Genomic DNA, 27376 nt, shown 5'->3' on the forward strand with positions numbered 1-27376 from the left:
TGTTTAATAATGAGTTATATTTGCAAAATGAATCCGTGCCAAGACAGGACACAAATCAGAGTATTTTGGAGTTCACAGGACAGCAGAAATAGACCATGAATAAACAGCACAGAAACTCTGCTTCCCAGCCTGAGCTGGTACCAAGGAAAGTTGATTGCAGATCTGGTCTTCAAAAGATGCACAGTACTCACCTCTTCCTCTGAAATCAGAATTATTAAATGCCATATAAAATTCCATAAGGCAATGCATTACTGTAGTGCAGCTACTAAACAAAAGTAGCTACCAGCCCTTCAAGGTTTGTGTCCATTACCCCTACTTTAACATGACATGGAGGTGTAGAAACTATTAGAGTATGCAACAGTTTGAAGCTCTTTTTAAGAAGATAGGAGACTGTCAGCAGACATAACTTTACAAAGTATTATAATTCAAATAACAACTCCTAAGAAGCTCAGCTACCAATGTGAACCACCAGTGTTTCTTTCAGATGTGAGTTTTAAATCAGACACCTCTAAAGTAAAGCACAATATACACACTACAGAAACAATAGCCTGGTTACTTGTCCAGCATCACACAAGAATAAAGGCAGAAAAATAAACATCACATCCAATTCTTAGGAATTCTCACTTGACATAACCATGAAGACATGGTTTTCTCTACTTGCAGCCATTTGTTCCATTGCCTAGAGAATTTTTTACTAATGTCTGCAGCACCTATAGCAATGTCAGGCTTCTTGCTTGCAGCCCACAAGCACCCTCCCCAGCTCAGCACCACAGGCTGACCCTATCAATAGATTAAACATTCTGTGTGATCACAAAGGTTGCTTCATAGTATACTGACACAAGGGGGCAAATGAAGATTGCAGAATCTTAAAGCAGGAGTTATCTAACTTCTTAATGTTTCATTTTCTGATCTTTCTGTTCTTTTTACAGTTATTAGCTTGTGTTTTATTCTCCCCCCCCCCCAAAAAAAACCATTTCCTCCTTTGAATTCTAATTCCCCTTATTAGATGAAGCATTTTATTTACTTCCACAAAGACGATGAGAGAACTGAAGAATCTTTCACATGAAGAAAGCTGAGTGAGCTGAGACTCCAGCCTGGAGAAGAAAGGGCTTGTGTTTGTGTGATCTCAGCAATGTTTCTAAATGCCTGCTGGTGGGGGTACAGCAGAGTAAAGAAGACACAGCCAGGATCTTCTCTGTCCAGAGATAGGACAAGAGGCCACAGGTAAGAAATTAAGTGCATGAAATTCTAGTTGAATAGGACAGGCTGCAGAGTCTCCATCCTTGAATATATTCAAACTTGACTGGACATAGCCTTAAAAAAACTACCCTGTTTGAACTAGAGATCTCCCTTACAACCTCAACTACTCTTACTTTGAGATTTCTTTTCAGAACCAAAATCCATGAAGCAGCTGAGGGTACTAATAGGTTTGCCCTCTTCTCTGTGGAAGAGGGGGTGAAATTGACAGTGATTTCCCATGTGACAGCAAAAGCTACTACTTAACAGTCTGTATTCCCTTCTGGATGTGAAGTGCAGAGCATTCCAGTGAATGTTAGCAATCATCTAAGGAGTGCAAGCCTCTTTCCCTAAACCTGACTTGCTCTCTTTGCCTCAAGCCAGATGCCCTCTGTCAGGCTGCTGCTTCTCCAATTTCAATAAACAAACAAACCCCCAAATCTTTGCCCAACATATTTCAATCCTTCTGATTTTCCAGTTCATCAGATCTTCCTGAATCTGTTCTCAGCTCCAACCTTTTAACATCGCACTTTTAGACATGCTCCTAAAACTAGTTGTCTTCACTCATATACAGCTATTAGCCTCAGTTTATTTTCAAGCAGGCCTATATTTTCTTGCCTTTAAATGTGAATTAAGCATCTTTTTCCCATACAGCTCCTAAGCCTAGCAGAAAATAAACACCTGAACTGAAAACAGTGAGCCTTCCTTTCTTACATCAGGCACAGTCCTTAGGACCCCAGAGCTGCAACATGAAGTGAGTTTGATCCAGCCACAGTCTCTGGCACCACCCATACAAGAAAACCTCTGGAAAATATAACTGCTAATATTAAGCCACCTGAGTACCATGTGAGAAATGTAACATCCTTTGCAAAGGTTTAGGAAGTGAATCATTTGAGTAGGCCTTCATAAGCATTTGAAGTAGTTTTCTTATCCAGACAGGAACTTTGGTTCCTCAGTTGAACTCTGGTTCTGCAAATGCTCAAACTGTGTTTTCACCATGTCACTGAACTATTCTATGCTGCTAGGGCCACCGAACAAGGCACTCCAACCTTTGCCCTTCTGCTTCTTCCTGCTCCCTGCTATTTCCTGCCCTTGTGCCAGTGATAGGAGTTTGCATGGTGAACCAGAAGGAAGCACAGGCTGCTTCACTCTTCTCACAAAGGCCAACACGAATGTACAATGTAGTAGTCAGGAACAAACAGTTTGGCCACTGGACTTTGACAAAGCCAGGCAAATAGACTTATTTGTTGTATGCTCTCAAGTCTCTGATCAGCTCTTTAGATTCACATCTACTCATGGAAGTCTCTGGGAAAAATCCTGGGTACATTAAAATACTAGATCTACAAGAGCAACTGGATGGATGGGCCTGCTGCAAGCACCAGTCTGCAGCATGATGAAAAAAAGCAGAGACCTTTAAGGTCTTTCCAAGCATTTCTAAGTTCTCAAATGGCTGAAGTATATGTGCAGATCTTTAATATTTAGCAGTTACATAGGTTGAAAGAAAGAAAAGAAACTCCCTAAAGAAACTCACCTAAAGAAACTCAATGAGAAAGCTATCCAACTTTGAGCCAGATAGGATATTTTTTCTAAGTAGTCAACTTCATTTTGGTCATGTGTCTTAAGAGAAATGTAGTAGGTAAATGTGCACACAAATGTTCTTTATGAAAAGCTGTAGGCTATCTAATTCTGCATAGCTGTGCTATTGAGAACTGCTCAGGTCTGAACTAAATCGGAAATTTTAGCTGTTAGTAATTTTGTCAGTTCTAATTAATAGCAGTAGTAGAAAATGAGAATGTGATTTTACCAGTAGGAAATTATGAAATATGGTCAAATAATGCAAACTAATGAATTATAACAATTTGGATTCATATTCATCTACATCATGTCTGTACCTGTGCAACTGCACCAGTAGCAGTTCTGTGAAGGCTAAAATCAAAACAACTCTTGAGTGCAGATAAGCCTTTTTTCCTCCTTTTAAAACATCTATATGATGTATTAACTTGACTCTGTGAAGACCTATTTGAATAAGGTATGTGTATTTTAAATGGTAAAATACAACAGGGCTAATAAAATTAGATTAGCAAGTGATACTGAGTCATGATAGTGAAGAAAATAAAATCTTAAAAGGAAACACACTTTCAGATCTGTATCTAAAATTAGTGACATTTACATAACCATTAGTCTACATTTGACTCACCACACAGTTCTTGCATGCAGCTTTTAAAAGGAAAGGAGCCCAAGTAATTTCCATTCTCACTGCAGCAATTTCAATCATCTCAATGAAAGATTCTCCTGCAAGAGAAAAATCTTAGTGGAAGATGAGAAAAAAAATTAGTAAATTCACAGTCAGATACGCAGTTTAAACTTCTAACCATAAAACTGTTACCTGTCTATAGCCCAGTGGTTTAAGAAATGAAGTGGTTAATAAGTTTTGTTAAAAAAATTGGAAGACACTTTTTCTTTATGAGCTTTCTTTGTTAAAAGCATGACCAAATACTTCCCAGTTCCACTAATTTAGAAAAGATTGTAAAAATTAACAGTTTTATGAGTTTTAATAAAGAAATGTCTTGAGAATTAAAGTAAGTTAATTTTTATAGTTTTTAAATATATAAACAAACACACTTACCAAAGCATTGTTAGACAGGTGTAGCTTGAGATGGCTCCTTAAAAAAGTTCAGTTTTCACATAAACCAATACAAAATTATATATATATGTCTATTTTATTTACCATCAGATACTATGAAGCTCTAAATATAGTTTCTGAATAAATGAAAACACAAAAAAGGCTAAGAAAGTGTTCATATACAAACAAACAATAGATAAGTTTACAGCAACAAAAAGGCACAGGGAATACATGCAATGTCCTGTTCCACGACTCACGTGCAGAAGTGGCTAGCCTTACTTCAGCAGCACAGTTAATACTGGAGATATTTACAGTCTTAACACCAATATTTACGTGCTGCTAAAGTATGACAGACATCAGCATCATAAGATTGACTAATTCATAAGTGGTATGTCTCTTCAGGGTGATGAAATCCTTGTATTTTTGAGGCAGCACAATATGGCCTGCACCTTTTCAAAACCCACAAACCATTATGTGCTGCTACGTTATGCCAAGGTGTCTACCATGCTTCAGGGAAACACAAACATACTCTGAGCTGAATGCAGAATTTTCTTATTGAACTTTAGCTTTCATGTAGTAACATCAGTTGTGTTAATGAGCTACAAAATATTTAGAAAACATCTGTCCATTGCCAAGCTGACTATTTACGGTGAAGATCTAGACTTTATTGTCATGTGTGCATAATACCTTAATGAGACACGAACCACAAACTGGACGACTGTGTTTCTAGTTAGAGGAACTAAAGATTATGCAGATGTTTATTTCAAAAGAAAGCAAAAAACTCTGGATTATTTTCTAATTTGACTTTTTGTCATCTGGAAACTTGGATGTGAAAAGAAAACCCCAAAACTTTCATATATAAGAGAATAAGAGCTAATTTCAAAATAAGCTTTTGTGAACTATTCTATCAGTCCTCAAGCCATTTGTTAGCTCTGCAGCTTACCCTTACTGCAACTTTTGGGCAGACAGATTCAAAAGAGCCTTAATTAACTTCAGAGGGGAAAAAAATTATAACCCAAAACAATTGTTAGCAAGAATAGTAACTTATCTGTTATTATGGGCAGGAGTTCATCTGCCCCCAGCCTAGAATTGACCATGCTACTTGATGTAGGCCAGAGATGTGGAGTTCATGGCGCTGCTAGGTATCATTTTCTTAGACTAAAGAATGCCAGAGATTTAAGTCTGTGCAGTTTTTTTTACTGGTTCCTTAGATAACATGAATTATGCTTTCTTTAATGTTTTTATACTAAACTGTTAAGACAAAAGCTACTTACACAGCATGGACCCAAGCACGCCCCTCCATTGCAATAAGTCTTCTAGTAAGGTCATGACAGACAACTTCTGCAAATTAACAGGGCTATCTGGAAGCCCAAAAAGAGATTTGGCAGGCCATGTGGGGGAAAGATTTGGGAATTTTCTCCCTTCCTAGTTTTGTTCCTACAGTAGTACAGCAGGGCAATATCTGCTAGAAGAGTCCTTTGCCACAAATGTGCCAATTAAAGTGAGATTGCCAGTGTAAATTTACAGGTAACAGCAGCAATATTTTTTATATCATTTATACAGATAGGAATGCTAACTTTAGGAACTGCATCAAAGAGCCATTTCCAGTATATTTTATACATGCACAGCTCTATTTACACTTATCCCCACCCCACCTCTTACTACCTATGTTTATTTTTAAAATCAGACAGCTAAAATAGGCAAACTAAATTAAATAGGCAGAACTTACCCAACTTACCATGGTGAATTAAAGCAGGAGTGCAAAGTCAAAATAAACCTATACTGTAAACATATGCTCTGACAGTTGGTCTCTCCCCTGAAGAAACTGTGCTAGGCATAAACCAAGAAAAGAAAAAGTAAAGACAAAATCTCCACCATATATACGTGTAATGTGGAAGGCATAGATAAAGATAGATGTGAGCAGAAATGCTAGTCAACAGTAAAAGATTTAATTCAACTTTTCTGGAAAAAGATTATGAAAAATATTCTCTAGCAAGAAAAAATATTGTTTTGTACTTATAGATTTACTTTAGAAGATTCAAAGAAAATTACTTAAATAAGACAGCTGCAACATTTAATACCTTTGGAAGTGCAATTCTCATTTTTACATTCAGGCCAAATTCTTAATTTAAAACTCCATGTGTTTAACAGATACTATTCTTTCAATTGCCTGGTTGATTTCAGGTTCTAGCTTAAGTATGGAAAGGTTTTTTCCTGTTGCATAACTAAATCCCTTTAAAATTAAACTATCCACAACATGAAATGAAGACTTGGCAGAACTATTATGCTATTTTCTACAGCAAGTACATTAGTAAGAAAACTTGCAGGTAATTCCACCCACCCATACAAAACATGAACACAAAACCTTGCATGAATTACAGAATTCCAGACTGTTTGAGTTTTCCTTTTTAATTTTTTTAATGATTTTGGAAGGTGTTTTGTTGTTTGGTTTATTTTTTAACTTTACTACAAAATTTCCCAAAAGAAACCAACCAACCCAAAATTCAACACAATGTGACTGCATATTGTCTACACTGCTATTAAAATAGATCTAACCTGCAAGAAGAATAAGTAAATTATCACATAAAATTGAAGGCAGTCTATGTGAGAGAAGGGGTTGTGGAGCAGGAAAAGAATGAAAAGAGGAAGTCTAAGATAAGAAGTGTACTAATAGCTGAGCTGGGAATCTATTGAAATCCAGGAATGTCTGCACAAAGCTGTGTACCGTTATGCTTTGGTCATAAAGTCAATATAGTTGTTACCATGAGTGCTTCTCCTACCTCCATCCTCGTGTTTTAAGTCTGTGGATGAGAGACAGATTGACAAAGAAGACCTCAATAAAAGCTGGGAGTCATGTATGCAAGAAGATCCATTACATTTCCCAAGTCCCTATAAGCAAGAGCTCTGCTGAGGAAGAAGGATCCTGAAGATGCAAAACTGAAATTCCTCAGAAGCAGCTCATGCACACAAGTCAGGAATGCTCTTTGAAAAAAATGCACTGGAACTGTTAAAAAAAAAAAAAAAAAAGGAAAAAAAGAGAGAAGTGTATGTGTATATGTATTTGCCCTTGTTTTAGCAATTGGAGTGTTCCCAAGCAATGAAGGAGCCTTTCCTTGATTTCAGTATTTTTTAGTTGATTATCAAAGACCAAGACCAATATAAAATATAATTTCCGGTTTTTATTGTTTATAGTTCAGAGTTTATGACAACACCAAGCCAAACTCAATCTTTTCTGACCCTATGAAAACCAGCTACAAGTCAATTCTGGCTACTATACATACTAATAAGCTCCTTAAATGCTACTATAACTACTAATAAGCTCCTTAAACCTCTATGTAACATATTATATCCAGAAGGTACCACTAGGCCTGCAATCTGACTGACAGGCCAGTGACTTGGAGTAAGAGACACCGAGGACTTTGTATTAAACATTGTATGTTGTCTCTAATACCCAAGAACATGATATAAAATCAAACATTTACCTTGTGCCTTTTGGTCATACAAAAAAAGCACTCCCTTGATACTTCTTGGCCAGAAGCTCTTCCTCATCAATAGTGTTATACACCATTGCTCACAACCATATTCCATTGCTTTAGTTCCTTACTCATTAATACAAAACACATCCTTACTCATTAATACAAAACAGATCCAATATGAAAGCAAGGCTATTGCTTCACTGTTCATTGTGACCCTTTCCCAACTTTATTTCAGATTAAAATTAGGAAACTGAAGATGAACCTGAAAGACTGAAGTGTTCCACAGTGTAAAAGCATTACATTTGTCCACTAGTGCATCCTCTGCCCATCCTCTACAGCCCTGATATCAGCAATTATAAATGTCCATATCTCAGTTTCCCAAGGTTAGCTTAGATGAACCAGAAATGAGACAAGGTTTGCACTGAGATGGCAAACATCAGCATGAAGTGGGGCATTTTTGACAAGTGTGTCCTGCTCTGTGCATTCCATTAATGGAGTAAGTTACTTCTATGTTAGACAGGACATTTTGCAGTGTAGCTTTTTGGACAACTGCTGGTAAATTTGCCAAGCTCTCCTCTAACAGTTCAGTGCTACCAACATACCACTAACTATGAGTGCACACAATGGCAGTTCAACACTGGAAAATACTTTTAGGGTTTTATTGAATTAATCTGGGAAAAAGAGAAAATTTCACTGTTCACTACCAAGAAATCTGAACATTTCCATTCTCTAAGATTCTCAGATCTAAAAGTGTATGTAGCTGCATCTTTCTCATACACTGTTTACACCCCTCTCTCCAAGTTAAAACAATAGTTTCATTTTATTTTTGTCATATGCTTACTCAACACTGCAGTATTTATACTGCAATCATACTAGAATTTATTACTCTTGTTCCTTCTCAAATCTAAGATTTAGAAGTATATTATTTTACTCCTGCATTCTTGCTTCTTTGTTAAGGAACTGTCTTTCCATCTAATTTGTGGTGTCAGCAGCCTTTAAAGTGATATGCATGTATTTTTAAAAAGAAGAAAAGATTCCACTGAAATATTTCAGAACATTAAAGATATCTGTGTACTTTTGGCTACTATTCCATTATTATTTGGTTCAGGCATAACCTGCAATACTCAGTTAATTCACTCAACTTATTTGAGGTTAGAGGAAGAAGAATTAGGAGAATAAACTATATACCTTGATTGCTATTCTCCTGCAGTAGCAGTGAGATTTTTAATTTCAGTTCTAAAAAGTTCTAAAGTTTCTATGTTCTAAAAAGAAAAAATAAAATTAAATAATTAAAAAAAATCTATCTCTAAAATAGCAATTTAATTGCATGTGTTTGATTTTTTAAAAATTAAATAACTCTAACACAGCAATAAATCTGCCTCACTTCCCCTCAAAGAGGTGCAGTAATCCAGGACCAAGCTTATACACCCTCTCCATGTATAATAGGTCCACCCATACCTTCTAGTAAGCAGCTGAATATTTCTAAGACTATTATAAAGTTGTGTAAAAAAAAAATTCAAAAATAATGCTTTAAGTAATTTTCTGAACAAAAAGATGAATATTTGAGCAGAGATACCTAGCACTAATTTAGAGTTTTGGTAGCACAAACATTGATATAAAAAAAAAATTGCGTGTTCACTATTTCCTGATTATGTCAACAACACTCCCCATATAATCATGGCAAAAGACTGGGAGAACTACACTTTTTGCAATGTGAAGTATTAATAACTAAAGTAAAGCAGATGACTGCTGATTACTGAAATTTACTGCTACTAAATTTGGAGAATCTATATCATGTGTCCAGCCATCTCTCCAAGGATCATGAACAAACAGATTTAGACTAGCTGGAGAACTACTGCATAAGATAAACATGAAATAACAAAGCCAGCTAAAAATAAAAACCAGGAAGTAAAACCATTGAGAAATTCAGAAGTATAAAAATACCTAGAAATTTAGAAGTGCAGTTAAGGACTCTCAGCATCAAATTCTGTTTAAATCCTTTTTACTAAATCTAAGACTTCAACTACTGCATCTACTGCTTGATTAATGTATTAATTTGTATGAGGTGCATCCCCCCGCCCTTGTTTGCACTCAGGAAGACAAACCAAAGTGAAGACTGTTACTTGGTTCTGCAATATTGATGCTTCTATTGGAGTGATGAATAGCAAACAGAATGCAATGGATTTCTGTGAACGGCAAAAAACGAAAGGTAGACAGTTCTGACTTGAACAAGTACAGTATGTCCATTTTTATAGCTTGCTAGCTAAAAAAAGCATAACTACGGGAAGCTGATATAGCACTCAAAAATTTATCAGTGTACTGTCTGGTATATCATAATTGTATCTTAGAATCAACTGCAGCTTAAAAATAAAACTGAATAAGACTAACCCCTCTCACCTCTTTTCCCAGCTTCTAAAAAGTTTTTTTGTCAGAAGTTGATGCATTAACTAGATTGCTATATGAAACATTTTACAGGGAACTTGTAAAATAACAAGCTCCAAGTTCTAGCAGAGTTTGTAAAAGTTGTATTTCAGAAAAGTTTTCCAGACCCCTCTTTACTGCACTGGTATAGCTTGCACACAACTTTTAAAAATCTGTCTTCTCTGCACCTTTGGCAAGCACACAGGAAGAAAAACTGTGTGAACACTTTCAATCTGTACCAGCATTCTTTCTGCTTGAAAGGACACATACAAAATTAAGAAAAACTAAGAAGCTATTTTCTAAGTTCTACAAAATAAGTTCTATATTTCATTATAGTAGTAACTAAAATGTTCCTTCCCCCAATTTTATTACAAAAAATATTATAACTAAATATAGTGGATCCATCAAAAAGAAAGCCAGATCTGTCTTAGAATATAATCTTTAGTTTCTGTATGACTATTAAAAAATTTTCTGGCACCCTTTCAGATTAAAAAAAATTATTAAAAAAGATAAATATTTTCAAGCTCTCCAATAAATGTAAACTTAGATTATTACACTATTACATTCAGAAAAGATTACCCTATTATTATAGCTAAAGTTTCCAAAACCTGAAATATATAGAATCATTAGTGATAAAAGAAAAAGTGACAATCCCTCTCTAAACAACAATACCTGTTCAATACAAACCATGTACATAATGTAAAGTTATTAAGACAGGGAAAAACAGGTTCTCCTTTTAAACACATTAAATAAAAAAAACCCAAAACTTTAAAATCTATCAAGTATTGGTTCTCTCAATTAATTTGCTGGCTTTTTTACAAAAAAAAAAAAAAAATTAGTTTTATGAAGTTCTCAGAAGACTTGCTCTTGTAACAGTCACAGGCCTCGTGTAAAATTTTGTGCTCCCCTAAGCTGGCACAGCCTTTTATGAAAGAAGGCCATGCAAGTACTGCTGTTTAAATCTTCTAACTCTAGAATGTATAGCAAAGCATTTCTTGTCCTCAATAGAATATTCAAGTCATTTGTGCAGAAACCCTGGTGGTCTGTGCACAGCACCCATTTCCAAAGTATTTCTAGGAAAGTGAAAAATATATTGGTCAGTATTAGCCAGACTGCCTTCCTAGTTGTTGTCTTACCTCAAATTGGTGAATAATTACAAACCATAGGCCAGCAACAAAGCAACATTTTTTTTAATTGCCTTATATAGAAATAATAACTATTTACAGTATGCCAAACCACAATCTTAAATTGAGATTTTGTTACATCTCAGTATTGTATGGGACTATAATGCCTAAAGATAAAAACCAGGCCCATAGCTCAGAATGAAACCCCACTTGTAAAGGGCTAAATTTGCTGCTTGTCTGCTTTCAAAGATTTAAGGTCAGAGTGACAATGCTATAAAATAAGGGTCAAAGCACAAAAAGACCAAGGCCACAGAACAAAGAGCTTTTCGTGTCCTGAAAGAAGTTGCTTTTTGTAAGCCTGCCTTCTGGCTCAGGCAGTAAATTTGTCTTTTTCTTAACATCATCACTACATGACTTCTATAAAATGCCAGACAACAGCATGACTTATGAAAGGTGAGACTGACCTGTTTGAAGAAATCAACTCAACTGTTAAGGGAATCCACTAGTTAATAGCAGAGGAACACCTCCTAGTAACTGCTACTTATACTTTTCCAGCCCTTAGCTGTATTTCTACAACTTCATTATTTAATTAGTCACTTCAGCAGAAGTTTCAGGTGTCCATAACACCTTTGGGGTGCAGATTCCTGGTCATATTATCTTATTGTTTATTAAGTGGTAGCTGGTGCAGCAATCTTTTCCCCACCTCTCCATGAAATATTAATAGAATCCTACTAATCTTAATAGATACCATCTAACACACAGATCTGTGTACTCCCTTTCAAAAACATGTTTGGTTCCCCACTTTCCATCAATGAGATCCACTACTCACAGAACTGAGCTAATACAAAATAAAACAGTGCTTTCTAAGGCTGACACAGATCAGTAAGCAGTAAATTTCATTTTTCCAGCTAGAAAACAAACTTCACTTAGAACATGCTTTTCCAAAATAATAACAACGGTTTTGACAAATGAAAGGAACTTTATCCACAAAAAAAAAAAAAAAAAAAGACAAGTGATAAGGATGCTGGGTGCTTCTTACAGCTTTATACTAAGCTAGATTTTCAATATTTTACTAACAAGCTTAAAGTAAAACCATGCTGAATTAACTAGATGTTAATATATTAAGAAAAAGGATTTATAACTTAAAGTACACAAGTAGTTAAAGAAAAAATCAGAATTGTACTCTCAAACTAATAAATACCCACAAACCTGAAAAATGTTAAATTTCTCAAAACTAGCATCTGAATTTTTTAAAATAAAAAGTTACTTGACAGTATGCTCCTTGAGCAATATCAGTACTGCAAGAAGTGTTTCTCCATCATAATCCAAACCCATATGAAAGAACCAGAATTATCTGCATTATCTTTTATAGCAGGTCAAAGGCAAGACATTTTGAAAACACAGATCTTCCATACTTCAAGTAATTATCTTCCCCTTCAAAATAGATGGCTTCTGTCTTCAAAGTTATTATTTTTATTTTTTTTCAGTCCTACTAACTTAAAAGCTGGAACTGGAGATTCAGATATGTGGAATTAGGTTAAAAAATATACAAAAAAAAAATCCCTTACCTTTTGACTCTGGAGATCTATAACAGCTGAGTTTCAGTGCCAACAAAACAGAAATTTCATGAAACAAATCACTTTGCTTTTGATCTACCTTTAAGCCATAATATCTGATTCCTATATTAATTATTAAATGTAGCATTTCATAATTTTTTTATTTCTAAAAATTTAATATAATTGAAAAATACCTTAATATAGGAAAAGCTTAGTGTAACGTAAGAAAGGCCTACTCCAATCATCCTACACTTTCTGAGGGAAATGATTACTCTTCATCTCTTAAGCAGCACTGGTGCGAGTATACTGATTTTTCTTGTGGTGAATAGCAGCCCACAAGTTAAGGAACTGATGCAAACTGGCAGATTTCCCCTTCTAATTCTGAGTCATATGCGTCATCTTTTTGTCAAAAGCTGGGAAGAAAAAGAGTCTCTCTTCCAGCCTGCCACATGAAACCACCTGCTTAAAGGCAGAACAGACCAATATTGCAATACTGGTCTGCACATTGCTGGTACTTAAACATTTGTTCTTGCTTTGTTCAAATAAACAAAATACTGAAGACAGCTTTAATGTTAATGACCGAACTTATCTCTTTGATTTAGGGCCAAAAATCAAGCTGGTAAAGGGAAAAAAAAAAAAAAAAAAGAAAAAAAAAAAGAAAAGTCATATTGGCATGAAAGTGCTTATTCTTAAAATGGTAGTGTCTTACCTGCATAAGACTAAAGGTTCAGTTCCTTAAAAGCTTACATGCATGCTTGGTTCAATCACCTAGAATCAGACAGGTTTCACAGAAATACATTCCAAAACCAAGAGTTCATGTGTGTGATTAAGACCTCTTATCACTGTACATGGCTGCTAACTAATTCCTCAAACCCACTACCCCAGTTAAACCAAAAATCCCCCCTAAATCCCAGAGAACCTATCAATTTCTGTAGGTTAAATTTCACATGCTCCTTTTTTCCCCTGTTGTGCATTTTGCAAATTAAGAAGCAAGAAAACTATTTTCTTCTTGGACAGACTGATCAAGGCCGGTCATTGTTGGACTATATATACTGTGTTATGACACAATAGCTCTCTTTCACAGGCACCAGTTAAGGTTGGGCACATCACTGCCAGCAGATTACATATTTTCAAATGGCATTACAGTTGCTGATCAGACCTGCTGAAAACAGGTGTAAATGTTTACTGCAACAATGCACTGCAGTATTTATATTGATCTGTGGCACTGCCAGAGTGATTGCAAGTAAATATTCTCTATAGAAAAACAACTTGAAAAGCTGCTGCAGCTAAAGCAAATTTTAGACATTAATAGTAAGTTGTGCAAAAGAATTCAAAGAAAATACAACTTGACTAACTGGTCCAGAGTGTAGAAACAAACATGCCACTTTAATAATAGATCAGCTTTTTTATATACAAATACACAAAATATGTAAGAGATTATATATATATGCACATAAAGTTAGATAGAAAGACAGGTATAAACTCACACATACACTCTTATATAAAATGCCCTTTGTTTTCAAATTTGTACTGTGCCACTAGCATTTACACGGCTGGGTGCATACATTTCAATATAATGAGAAAATTTGCATTGCTAAAATAAGAATACTAGAGTGCTTTTCAAGAACCACGACACCATCATTTGCATTACAGGTTATTATTTACAAGTATTTAAGATGTTCTGTAAATCTATAATGAACATTGCAACAGTGAAAACTGTAATTTATTATGTAATGCGTTGTTATATAAATTGTTTAAATTGTGTACAATATACACAGACGATCGCTTCTACTTGGTTAAATATTAAATACAGCACTTTATTGCTCATCTTCAACTAAATTTTTCTCCCATTCTATATATTTTACTTGATAAAATTAGAGACACAAAATACCTCTCTAATGCCTTATTCTGTAGTTTGCTTTGTGTGTATTTTTTAATATGAAATTAATTATTCATACTGTCATCTTAATTTGACAAACTTTATAGTATTTTGTAAGAAAATATTTTACTCACCATATATTCCATTTTCCTTGCTACTTAACAAAAGACATTTAAGCTTTTCTGCAATGTTACCTTACCCCCCCAAAACCCAGTATCTTTCCAAGAGCTTCATGCAGCACATGACAGCAAATAAAAACCAAACAAAACCCACCACCGAGAAAGTTGTGCCTTTTTGACAATAGCAAGAGTGAACGCGTTAAGACACTGTGGAAGATGTTTCTTAACTTGTAATTCAGCAAAGCATAACAACTGTCTTAACTTCTTTCTCATTCAGTGGAGCACTCCAAGATATGAAAAGTGAGTTAAACAAACCATTTAGGAGAGTAATCACAAAGAGCAGCTTTTGTCTGGGGAGACCCTGGGAAAGTCGCCATTGGCTCCCTCTTTTTCATCTCAGGGCCACAGGCACCCATAACTGTTCTGGGGTAGGCTGTTGCTTTGAATTGCCCTCTAGTGTTAGCCTTCATTAATTCCTACCTCGATGACAAATGCTGTTCAGGTTTTTAATAACAGAAAGTGGGTCAGCAACATAAGTTATGTTAAGCTAAAAAAATTAAACAAAAAATTTGAACGGTGTTCCAAACTCATTTTCAGGTCAGAAGACTGTGAGGTTGACAAATAAGTACTACACACCAAAAACCAAAAATACAAGAAGTCTATATACCTAAATAGCCCCCCCCCCAAAAAAAAAAATCAAGGACAACAGATTTATTAAAGAACTTATGAACACTGTATTTTGCATTTCAGTGAGTTTCTTATGCAGTTTCACAAAAATATCAATTTCTGGAGCAAATACTCAATATTCACAGCCAAAATCATTGTCATGATGGTGGGATCAAAACACCAAAAAAACAGAGGAGTTGCTGGTGTCAACAGAACAGAGTTTAGCAGTACCAATGCCCTGGAAGGAATTATTGTCTCCCTGCTAATTCAAGAGTCTCCCTGTTACCACCCTAAACCCACAGGCAAAATAGGCACCATGAAGATCCAGATTTTAAACCTGGTAATACTAGGAAGAGAAGGCAAGCATTTTTCCCTGATTTTATTTCAAACCATGTTTTATCTGCCCTCAAATTGTTTAGAGAGGTCATGAATCTAGGACTTAAAAAAGTATGGAGAATATATTAGTAACACTTGCATGTCATACAAGCTATGGATTTCCACACACATAGAATTAAAGATGAGCTTATGACCCTTTGTTTAAAAAATACTCTGGTCCTACAGAACTACAATCCTTCACTCTGACAGAGTTGAAAAAATATTTTTAGAATTAGGTGTTAACTCAATGAAGAAAAGTACAGATTTGAGTACTGCTTTTGTAACTCCTGTGCTTGGCATTAAAAGCAGCATTTTCCCTTCTCCTGAGAACCTGGAAAAAATCTTTTGGTTTTAGGGAGGAGAGGGACAGGGTAACCAGTACATAATCATTCTTGTTGATCAGGAGTTCTTTTTGCCTGTGGAAAATGCTGACAATAAGTGTTACAGTATCGAAAGGGAACTCTGTTCCACAAAAAACTTTTCAATATATTTTCACTTAGAGAAGGACTTTCTTATAAGAGCCATTGCAATGTTTCACAACAGATGGAGCATCTTCTTTGTCTAATTTCTGAGCTTGTCTAAAATATGGACTAACTTGCAACAAGAGAAAGCAAGGCATTTTCAGAATAAAGTAATAACATTCATAAGACCACAGGATCTACCCATTCTACCAAGAGAAAATTGTGCTCCAAAAGAATACAGAAATTATAAAGCAAATGTCTTCACCCACTGGAAGTCCTGCTAAATCTAGAAGTGACTTGCATGTCTAGAAGTGACTTAGATATCTATTTTGAAGCAGGAAATGATCAGTTAAATTTGGGAAGATCATAATCATGTTCATAATTACAATACTTTCTAAATTTTTAAGTTAATTTCCATATGAATATGAAAATGCATTTCCTTCTGTGGGGAGAAGGGACAGTTAAAAAAAATTAAAAAATATTTAAATTGTTCTTCATGTCAACTAGGAAGTGGAAATATAAAATCATAAAAATCTTTGACTAAAGGCTTTAAAAAAAACCACACCAACAAACCAAACCATCCACAAAATTAAAAAAAAAACAAACAAACCTATAGGACACTTACAGGAAGTAAAAACGAAGCTCTTAAAGTTTAGTGGGTTAAAGAAAAGGTATAAATACTTCAGAGGTATTTGAACATTACTAAGATTTTTAAGTACCTCACAAATTAAAAACAGATATTGCTGATAATCTTGCTTTGACTAGATTGTCTTGATAATGTATTTCAATAAAAAGAACTAATTCTCTTATAATACTGGTCTAAAAATTTAGAATAAAAAAAAGTCCTGCCCCAAACAAATGCAGAAAAAAAAATTACCATGAATATCCATGTGTTTGAAAGAAATACAAAATTAACAAAGCTAGAAGCAATTGTTTATTCAAATACACTACTCAATTAGCAATTGCATCTCCATATATGCCCTGTTTTTATTGTGCAAACAGCAGTCTAAACCAAGGTGTATTAAGAAGCCATCAATACACCATATGAACACTTAACAATTTTGATTACATTTTTCATTTCCCCACTGAAACCTTCAATGTATGGGTCTACATAAATTCTTCCTTAGACTTCTGTTGAAAATAAACAAAAATAACAATAAAAAGGGGGCAATGTGTTACTTATATATATTTACATTTGAGTGAGAAGAGTGTTTAAATATCCCAGTTAGCATATTTTAACTATTTTTCCTAAAGAATTTTCATGCCATTTGCTTTTCTTTTCCTATTGCCTAGCAAGATCATTTTATCAACAGACAAGGAAAAATGATGTGTAAGTATGCCAGTCTTAAATTCTTCCTATATACATGTTTCATTCACTGTCTGAAGTAACAATAAAAATTAATGTCTATTTAAATCTAATAGTCTACAAAACTCCACTTTAAAATAATGTAGGGCTGGATTTAGTTTAAACTAAGAAAATCCAGAACATTCAATTGCTTCAGATTTAAAACTTAAAATAGTCATGCCTAAGATATCAAACAATGGTTGATTTTACATGTATTGAAGTAACTAGAAATGGGTTGCATTTATAGCTACAGATCTCTTTCAGGAAAATTATTTCAGTTGCCTTTGCAAAGCAAGAGAAGTCCTTAAAGAAATCATAAACGAATTGTAAAAGTAATCTGCAACAGCTCCTTGTGGATGAGTAATAAGCTTGCATTGTCAGCTTTCAAATTATGATTTAGTTAACAAGACTTGTAGAGCCTCAAGTGTTCTACCTATAGTAGGAACAGCAGAAGTGGCCATGAAAAGTCCCACATCTGAAGCACTTCAGTAAAGAAGTCTGCACATTTTTATCTTTTCAACCTCATTACAATCAGATATTGCAAAACAGTTTACAAAGTCAAGCACACAGCTTGCAATAGCCACACCAGCAATTTTTAAGGGGCAAGCACTGCAGACCCTTAATTCAGGCTGAACTTGCAACAAAATCAGTAGTTGTTTTGCTAAATAAGAACTACAATAGGAGAAGCTAAGAGTAGGAAAATAAAACAAACACACCCCACCACCTTTTTTGCAAGTTTCATCTACTCTTCAGGTCAAGAAACATTCATGTTGACTACCGAGTACAAAATTGCTCTAGAAAAAAAAATTAAAAATTAATATGGGCCAAAATTCAGCACAAAAATATTCTAGAGCAAATCAACACCTTAAGTGCACTCTAATCATAACTGACAACTGCAGCACTCTTAAAAGATACTAGAGCTTGTAAATGGGACTCAATTACTACATTACTGCAAAACTCTTTGCACTTTCTAAAAAAACATTTAGACTTGTCTTAAAGTTTTAAATACTTCAATATATACTAAATTTGTAAAAGGAAAGAAAGTGTGCATCTAATGAGAATACCATTCTGCAAATCCTTATTCATGGTTGTGAGTCATTAGAACTACTTGTGTATATTAAAGTTTGTAGGATTAGACCCTAAATGTAAAATCCCTTTGATTTACAGTTGTGAACCAGAAACCACCTTTTTTGCTGAATAAGAATCTATGAGAAATACTCTGAACCTGTGTCAGACCAAGGAACACTCCATCAAACTTTCACCTTTTAAATATCTCACAAGGGAGCCTTAGATACCTTTGCCTTGCAATATAATCCTGATTTTCATTAACAAGAATGTAACTGCTTTTGTACAGGAAAAAAAAAATGAACAAACTCAAACCGTTCAGTGAAATCCTAAAATCCTTATTTTCCTAGGAAAGCCAGTAGAAAAAAAGGAAAAAAAAAAAAAAGGAAAAAAAGAAAATAAGAAAGAAAAAACAGCACTGTAGTACCTCCAAAGCAGTTTCTGGACAGACCGAAATATTTATTTATTTGGGAGCATATTAGGCATGTTACCCAAACACAGTTACAGCATTAATAGAAGTACTTTCACTGTGTGTTTAATCACATAAAGAAAGGATTAAAATTGAAAGAATTACCTACTCACTAATCACAAACTTCAAAGCTTATATAAAGTTAAGGTTTACTTCCTATACTTTCTGTATTCAAAATTTTCTTACTCAATTAAGAATTTTCTCTAGGAGGCCTTAACCACCCTAAAATCATATTATTGTATAAAAAATATATTCAGAACCCATCTGCCTCAAATATTTCTGTAACAGGAGGTGTACTGCTGGTAAATTCCAGTAATTCTTCAGTTCTACCAGCCATTACTTACAACAATGAGGAAATATGAAATTTACACCTCACTGGATTTGCTTGGTAGAAATTAGGAGTTACTGGGATAAACTGAAATTTTGGGTTTTTAAAACTCCTCTGATTTTAAGGTACAATTACTTCCTACAAAGAAGAAGTGCTCTTGAAGACAGACAGATTTGATTAAGGATAAAAACTGAATTCCAGCTGAAAGTTGGAATTGCTAAAGTCACAACATGTTCATAAAATTTGTTGTACAGCAATATGTTCTGCTGAAGATAAAGTCTTGCAGATTTTACTATTCCATTTTGTATTTAAACAAATTTACTCAACCCAAGACCAGTTACTATTTTAATTTCAATTGTCTGTGTAAATGGTTAGTTAGGACTGTTCGTATATGAGTAGATAGGTTATGATTACTCTGAATGGATTTCTCAGTTTCAGCCAAATGAGTACTTTTAGTGCAAAGCAGGACTTGCAATATGAGTGTAGCACAGTCCATATAAATTCCTCTAAATTGTTCAGTGTTTTGCTATATAATATCTGTTTGCCAACAAATAAAATAAATAAAATTTCTGAATATTCTGGTACAGATGCAAGGCTCTGAAAACTTGTTCTTTTTTTCTGTTTTCTGCTTCTTTGCTTGTCAGGTAGCTAGTTTATTAATGCCTTTAAAACCAAATTTTACACACTACATGGAAATACACTCAGCTAGCTCTCTATTCTGTTCTATTCTTAACACACCCTCCCAACAAAAAAAAATAAAGTTATTGAAAAATAATTTTTTTATATCATCCATACTTTGTTTTTGGATTAGCAACATTTCAGTTGGAGTAATTCCCAAGACAGGAATATGAGAACAATACTATATAGAGAATTCATATAGCTCAAATGGATCAAGGCTGTTGCAAACTCAGCTTTTTATATATATTTTTGGCCACTTCATTTCCTTCTGAGCACAGCCTGTGTTAATACTTTTACTTAGTGTTTATAATTTTACAGGAGTGTAAAGAAGAATTATTTTAACAAATAATAAATTCTTGAACAATCCCATTAGAACCGGCCTATTTTGAATACTCTGAATAAGTTATACTACTGTGCACATTTTTTAAAATAAAGAACATATGTAATAAGAGAAATGTTAATATAATATATACCATGCTCATGCTCCATCAACCTTCCAGAGAGTTTTTCAATCACAGGAGTAAGCCATTCTCCAAAATCAGCTCTCTATTGAAAGGTCAAAACCTGCAATAAAAATGTCATGTATTATAACATATTTCCAACACCCACAGTTTCATGGTTGATCCCCAAACATAGATGTAGGTCATCAGCTTGACCCTCGCATTGTCTGTGTTACAGGAAATCCTAATTTTAAAAATACTTTTTTTTTAAACCAAACTGACTTGATTAGGAACACCTGTGATATGCCTCTTTATTATCAGAAGCCTCCTGAAACAAATCAGATTAGCATGTTTCTGCTTTCATTCTACCCACAGCATTTTAAGATGAAAGTAAGAGGAAGGAGGAAGAAAAAAAAAAAAAAAGAGAAAAAAAAAAGGAAAAAAAGAGAAAAAAGAAAAAAAAGGAGTAAGGGGTGTTGTTCTCCCTTCCTACCCACTACCAATCCCTCTCTCCACCCTCAAACAAGCAAACTGGTAAGTTTTTTTAGTGAGCAAAGTACTTAATGAATGTGTGATTACTGCTGTCATATTTCCTAAGATATGCTATTGACTGTTAAGTATTTAAATTCTAGTGTTTCACTTTAAGGAATTTGAATTTTTTTTTTTTGCTCTTCAAGGCAGTACCATTATTGCCTTTATTAAAATTTGGCCTACAAATATTAGCTACTTTAAAGCATATAATGGAAAAACTACAGTCATATAATACTTTCTGAGAGAGGAAATAAAATTTTAAGAATTAAAAAAAAAGAAAAAAATTAAAAAAAAAAGAGAAAAAAATTACAAGAAAAGCAGCAGCCCTGATCAGGTAAGAACAAAGTATAACTTGACAGATGCAGTAAAAATAGCCAAATAGCTACTGGAGGAAATACTGCATTCACAGAGACAAAATCTTAAATCTGTTTTGACTTTATTTGAACTTTTCATTGTAGACGCCATAACAAGACACATCCTATGTCTAATAAATGAATAGCTGATGCCTAGATCACGTCACCTGCTCATAAATACTTCCATAAATTTGTTCTTTATTCTTTAAGAGTATTCCAGAAAATACTACAACCCCTCTCACAGCTATGGACTTATAATAATCACCCTGCTTTAACAAGAAAAAGGAGTTTGTATTTTCGTGTATTCCACACATCATGTATTTCACCTTTTAAAAAAAAGTTTTTGTTCTTTAACCAAACACACCAAAGTTGTAGTTCCCCTCTGTGCTTATATTGAGATTTAACATACTTGAAGATTATATTGAAACTGGACTTACATAAAGCTATTTAAAATGAAAATACATGCCTAAGCCCTATACGATGTGTAATTATCTTTTTCTCAGACCAAATCTTCAAGAAAATTTCAGTTCATGCTAAATAAAATAATTAGTTGTAACAATATTCAATGCTGAAAAGTTTATTAATAATCTATTTACAGCAGATTCACTCACTACAGTGTCTGAAAACAAACTAAATAGTCACGGGGTGGGGGGGTCCTATTTCTAACAGTGGTTTCCTTTAGACATTAATAACGAGCACTGAAAGTCACTCCTATCTTTCAGTTTTAAGCAATATAACAATATCGCCTTCAGTTTTAGAAGACATCTTGGGAAACCTTTAACAAAATAAAAGCTAAATGTACATAATTTACATTTGCTACTGTTGTGTGCATATGGTAATAAATGTGTGTATGTGATGTCATCCTTACACACTAGCAACTGTTTATTATCGAGCTCTGGAAAAGTGTTAAGAATTAGATAAGCTTTAAAAATTTAATATTCTCTGTAAAAAGAACTTTTTTTTGTTTTTAATGGTACACTAAAAATATTATTACATGCAAATATTAGAAGAAAAAATTAACCAACTTTAAGTGTTAGCTGGACTAGAGCTCAAGTTGTCCTCCCTCCTTTAACACTCATCCAAATATCCTAAAGTTCTCACACAGCATTCAAAGCTAAGATGAGAACTATTCCTCAATTGTGGTAATATCAACTGTATCCCAAAGTTCTGTTATTAGAATAAGTATTTTTAAAACTTACAGGAAAGGGTTAAAAAAATAATCAGTATAGAAATTGCCTTACACCCTTATGGGCAGAAATTTTTATACCTAGCTTACTCTGAATATTTCTGAAATTGTCCAGTATCCACAATGAAGACATTTTTAAAAAAAGAGATTCCTTTTGAAATCCAACTTATGTATTAATACACCAGTAACCTAAAAATTCGACATAACTCCTGCCAATAATGCACAAAAAACCCCTGCAAAGCAACATTTTCACTGACTAAAAGAGGTTACTGGAAATCTGTGGCTACACCTCTCTACTCTGCCTGATGTCCCCTTTCTATTTGAGGGGCATATCAACTTTTTTCCCTATCTTTAAAATACATTACTAGTGCTATTAAAAAAATAGATGGCTGTGAGAAGAGTCACAAGGGACTAAGTTCAAAAACAATTTGGGCAGCCTGTTCAAACAAAATCTTTCAAGTACTACTGATAATAGAAAACACAATTTTTTGAGATCAGGTTCCAGTGTTAGATATTAAGTGTTTAGAACTTATAATAATATATAGGTGAAAAGAAAAAACCAACATGGAGAACACTTACTGGTGTACATGAAGTTATTTTTAGTTTTAAAAACTTTCTGACAAAAATATTTTTATTTCTACACAAAAGCCTACAATTTCATCCTCTATTTCTTTCCCAGACAGTCAAAACTAGTCCAAGATGCGCTCTACACCCTTGACAGTTTGTAATGAATGTGAATTACTTAAATAGCTTGCAATGGGCCTTTGGGTGTGGGTGGATGACTGCATCTACAAAGCAGAATACCTGCAGCATATTTGTAGAATACAGTGATAAGCTTCTTGGTTCTCCCTTACATATTCAGGAGTTAATTGCTCCCCAGAGCAAATAACAGAGCTCAGCAAGGCCCTATAAGAGGACCACTAGCTGATCTGTGGTGACTTTTCCTGTAAAGAAAGCTCATCTGCTTTTACACGTGTAAAAGTGTATCAGAAAAGCAGTGATACACCTGTTAGGATGCTTCTGACAGTCAAGATAGGTGAGATGTGCATCTTCACACAGTGTTCACAGGCAGGGTATACAGAGCCAGGTAGTTTGTATGCAGTTCCAGTTGTAATTCACTGCAGAATTTGACTTATTAGTCATAAAATAATTAAGGAATTAAAGACTCCAATTTATTTTTCTTTCCATGACATTACATTTTTGATGGAATAGTAACAGGTTCAGAATTCCAGAAGCTAAGGATAAAAAAACCCCAGACAATGAACTAAACAGAAAAAGAACCCCATGATACCTTGGTATCGTATACGTAGTCTGCCTTTAAAATGTTACTACAATAAGCTTGCTATGAACTATTAGCCTAACACATTAAAAGGTCACACAGATACACAGTCATACTTTCAAATTACTGTTATTTCTGAAAATTAAAAATTCTCAAGAGCCACTTTCATCTTCAGTAGATTTATATCTACAGGGTACCTCTTCAAAACTTTCAGTAAAACTTTAGAGGAGAAAAAGAAAAAAAAAAAAAAACAATCCCGAACCAAATGAAGCTTATTTGGATGTTTTTCCTAAGAATCAAGATAAAGGACTAAACTCAAAAGAAACTAAGGAAAAAAAAAAAATTTAAAAAAACCCCCACACACTATGCTACATGTTATACCTAAGCAAGGTTTAATTGAGCATAGAACTTTAGCTTTCACTTATTGATAAAATATAAATATATACATTTAGATATTCAAGTTCAATTGATATTTCCTCCAAATGCAACTTTTCCAGGGCCAAGTAATCCCTGTTAATGTTTGACATTTTAACTGAGGTAAAAAATGCAAGCAGCACTACAAGGGTCTATTTAAACTACGTGATTTTTCCCCCCTAAATATCTCAAAATAAGGAGTACATCAAATATAAGAAAGGAAAAGTAACTTAAAATATGCTATATATTCATATTAGATTGCTTACTGCTTTCATTTTAGCCACACCCACCTTTATGTAATTGTAAAATATGAGAACAGTGCAGCTGAGAAATAAGAAAGCTTAAAAGAACAGTTGTTTCATGTAGTCAAATATGTGCTAAGCACAGATTTTAATTAAAATGAAAAACAGGTATAAATTGCATGCTATTGAACACGACTAGTGGGGAAAAATGCACACGCACCTGTACAATACTGATTTATAGGGGTTTTTTTTTGTAAATTAGCTATGAGTCAGGACAGTTATTTCATTGAAAGTGAAAGTCAGTATTTGTGAGTGCACTTCCACAGCGGAGTAGTGTAAATCTCTTCAAATTCTGATATTTCAAAGTATACACAGCTACAGTGAAACAGCTTTGTGCACATTCCCATACTGACTGTCAAAAACATTTCTGAAAACACTCTGAAAGTAATGATGCAGAGCTAAAGAAATGAGTACTAAACCTCAATAGGATCTTACTAGTATCTCAATTTCAAGGATTAAGTGGAATTTTCTTATCAGGGCACAAAGGTATGAATTGCGGAGACAAACTAAGCAGCTATTCCCAGGAAAAAAATAACTGAAAAAGTGTAATTTATGTACTGGATTAAAAGAATCCAGGGAAACTAGGGATTTGAGACAGAAAAATCTCCTTGAACTGTTGGATTTCTGCATTACACAGAAAATACCTTGAATCACAATCCAGTTGCCATGCTGGAAACGCTAAGTTTTGCATTTCACTTTAAGACTACACGCTCTCAGCCATGTACACAGAAATCTTTTGTACAGCACTTCTGCACCCCAACTCTTCTCTACGTCCCTCCTACGTCCCTCGGTTAACTCGTTATTTTCGGTGCCCGGGGTGCTTAAGCGCAAGGCGGCCGCTTCTGGCTTTGAACGCGGCGGAGGGATGCGCGGGGGGGCAGCGTGGGGGGAGGAAGAGGAGCGGGGAAAGGCTGTGACCCGGTCCAACCTCCCAGCCCCGCGTCCCTGCGGGCAACCAGGGGGGGCAGCAGCCGGTCCAGCCTCGGCTGAACGGGCGCCTTAACGGGGGGCCCGATGCTGCATTCGCTGCGCATCCTGCGCGCCCGCCAGCTCGACGGCAGCCCCGGGCGCCCGCCGCTCACACGGCATCGGGGAAAATATCCATACGCCTTCCTGCCTCCAGAAAAAAAATATTGAAATAATAACGATTAAAAAAAAAAAAAAGGTCGGGCGGCCGAAAGTCAAAAGGGAAGTAGGAAGAAGAATAAAAAGTAAGGCTTAGAAATTGTGGTTGGGAAGGAGCCCGCTGGCCTGGCAGCGCCCGAGCTCCCTCCCGGCCCCGCCGCACGGTGCTGTCCCCGCCGGCGCTCCCGCCACAAAAAGATGCCTTGTTGAGCCTGTGTGCGCCACTCCGAAACGCGAGCGCCCACGCCAGAGCCGGCCCCGAGGGGGTTAAACGGCGTCGTGGAGAAAAAGGCACCGTGTCACATATTATGTGTGTATGTGTGTGTGTGTGTGCGCGGAGGGGGAATCGCCCAGCGCACAGGCTGCGAGAGATCTCGGCGCCTATCACAATAAGCACGATCGCGTTCATCCAGCTACGAGAGAGCGAGAGCTGCTGGCCACCGAGAAATGACATAGAAACAACCACCAAAAAATAGCTAAGCCAATGACAAATAGCGACCCGGGTGACAGAGACAGAGAATTTTGTAGGCGGAGAAGAGGAGGTGAATGGCCAGCTCTGATCACAGTATTAGGCTGGGCTATCTATGGGGAGGGTATTTACTCGGTTTCGGGGTGTGTGGGAGGAGAGGAAAAACACCTACAAATAGCTGGCACGATTCAAATGGTCTCGGATTATGTTTCCCCCCCTCCAGTCCAGGAAGGAAACTCGCGTTTTAACGCTACGAGGGGGAAAAAATAGCTCTGTGCAATAGGGGATGAAGAGCATTTTGGTCATTCGTTAATACCCAAAGGGGCAGAGATGATAAATGTGACAGCATGTGGCAGCACGACCGTCACCCGGGCTCCTGCAAAAGGCGGCTCCGTATCGCGACACGGGAAATTAAGCGATTGAGTGGGAGGTGGAGAAAGCGCTTAAACGGAGAAGTTAATCTGCTAACATGGAGAGGAAACAAACGGAGAAAAAAAACCCGAAGGTTGTCCTCTATATATTTTTTTTGGGAGGGTGGGGGTGCGGGGGGAGAAGGGAAAGGGAAGAGAAAGAACGAAGGGGCATTAATCCAGCTTACGAAAACATGGGGAGAGAGGAAGGAGGAGGCGGGGGGGGTGGGGGGGGGTTGGGGGCGGCGGGCGAGAAAGGGAGATGTGCATGTAAGTGTGGAAGTCATCCTGGCGGCTGCTGCTGCAGAGCCGGGAAGCAGGAGCCTCCGTGTCCCGGGCGCTGCCCCGAAATTTCCACGGCGGAGAGCGGGGAGGTGGGGGGGGGTGGGGGGAGAACGCGGGAGGGAGGGATCCGCTGGCGGGGGGTGGTAGGGACCGGAGGGGAGATGAGGGGAAGCCTGTCCTATCATGTCCCGGGAGCGCGGGGCACCGGGACCCTCTGGAGCTCCGGCTGTCCCGCGGCTCCCGCCCGCCCCCCCGCACCGCTCTCCCGGGCCGGGTGTAAGCGGCGCTCCCGGGATCGCCGCCGGGGCGCGGTGCCGCCCCGGGGAGCAAGCAGGGTTACCTGCCGGAGGAGACGGCCGCTCCCGACCGCTGAGGCAAGCGAGTGACAGATCCACCCAGGACCTGCCGCCGCCTCCCGGAGCCTCCCGGCCCGCTGCCCGCCGGGCTCCCGGGGTCACTTTTCCCGGCAGCGGGGTGCAGGTCGCCCCCGTTTTCCAAAGACGCTCTTCCCCCGCCCGCCCGCCCGCCCAGCTCCCTCTGCCCCAGCCGCGCCCGGTCCCTCCGGCTCTTACCGCCTGTGCCGGCGGCGGCAGCGGCGGCACCCGCTCCGAAGCGCAACGGCGAGGGTGGAAGCGGGGTAGCGGAGGGGAAGGGAGGTGAGTTTCGCGGGGCGGGAGGGCGGGCGGCCCCCGCGCCTCCCCCGCGGCGGCGGTAGCAGCGATGCGATCGGGCATCACTCGAAAATGGCGCCGAAAGAGCGG

At 36.6% G+C, this 27376-nt stretch overlaps 1 protein-coding gene and 1 long non-coding RNA gene across 5 annotated transcripts in view; one reads left to right on the forward strand and one right to left on the reverse strand.

Moving 5' to 3' along the window:
* On the reverse strand, nt 1-27356 carry LOC129134783 (uncharacterized). 3 transcript variants are annotated; one of them, XR_013180932.1, is made up of 7 exons: nt 27188-27356; nt 20295-20385; nt 18006-18075; nt 6640-6863; nt 5598-5689; nt 3434-3543; nt 1-199 (listed from the first exon to the last, which is right to left on the reverse strand). It is a non-coding gene; the product is annotated as an uncharacterized LOC129134783 (long non-coding RNA). The 3 variants fall into 3 exon arrangements; XR_013180933.1 differs by lacking the exons at nt 6640-6863; nt 18006-18075; XR_013180931.1 differs by lacking the exons at nt 5598-5689; nt 6640-6863; nt 18006-18075; nt 20295-20385; nt 27188-27356 and having other exon boundaries at nt 3434-3856.
* LOC129134785 (uncharacterized) overlaps nt 25782-27376 on the forward strand; it is a 34731-nt gene continuing 33136 nt past the window's right edge. The window contains exon 1 of one of the 2 annotated variants that reach the window (XM_077173711.1): nt 25782-26425. In XM_077173711.1, coding sequence (XP_077029826.1) covers nt 26268-26425 — 158 coding nt within the window. In that variant the 5' untranslated portion in view covers nt 25782-26267. The remainder of the gene's footprint in view (nt 26426-27376) is intronic. The other variant, XM_077173710.1, reaches the window with a different exon arrangement.

The sequence above is a fragment of the Agelaius phoeniceus genome, chromosome 2 (assembly GCF_051311805.1).
Source record: "Agelaius phoeniceus isolate bAgePho1 chromosome 2, bAgePho1.hap1, whole genome shotgun sequence".
NCBI lineage: Eukaryota > Metazoa > Chordata > Aves > Passeriformes > Icteridae > Agelaius > Agelaius phoeniceus.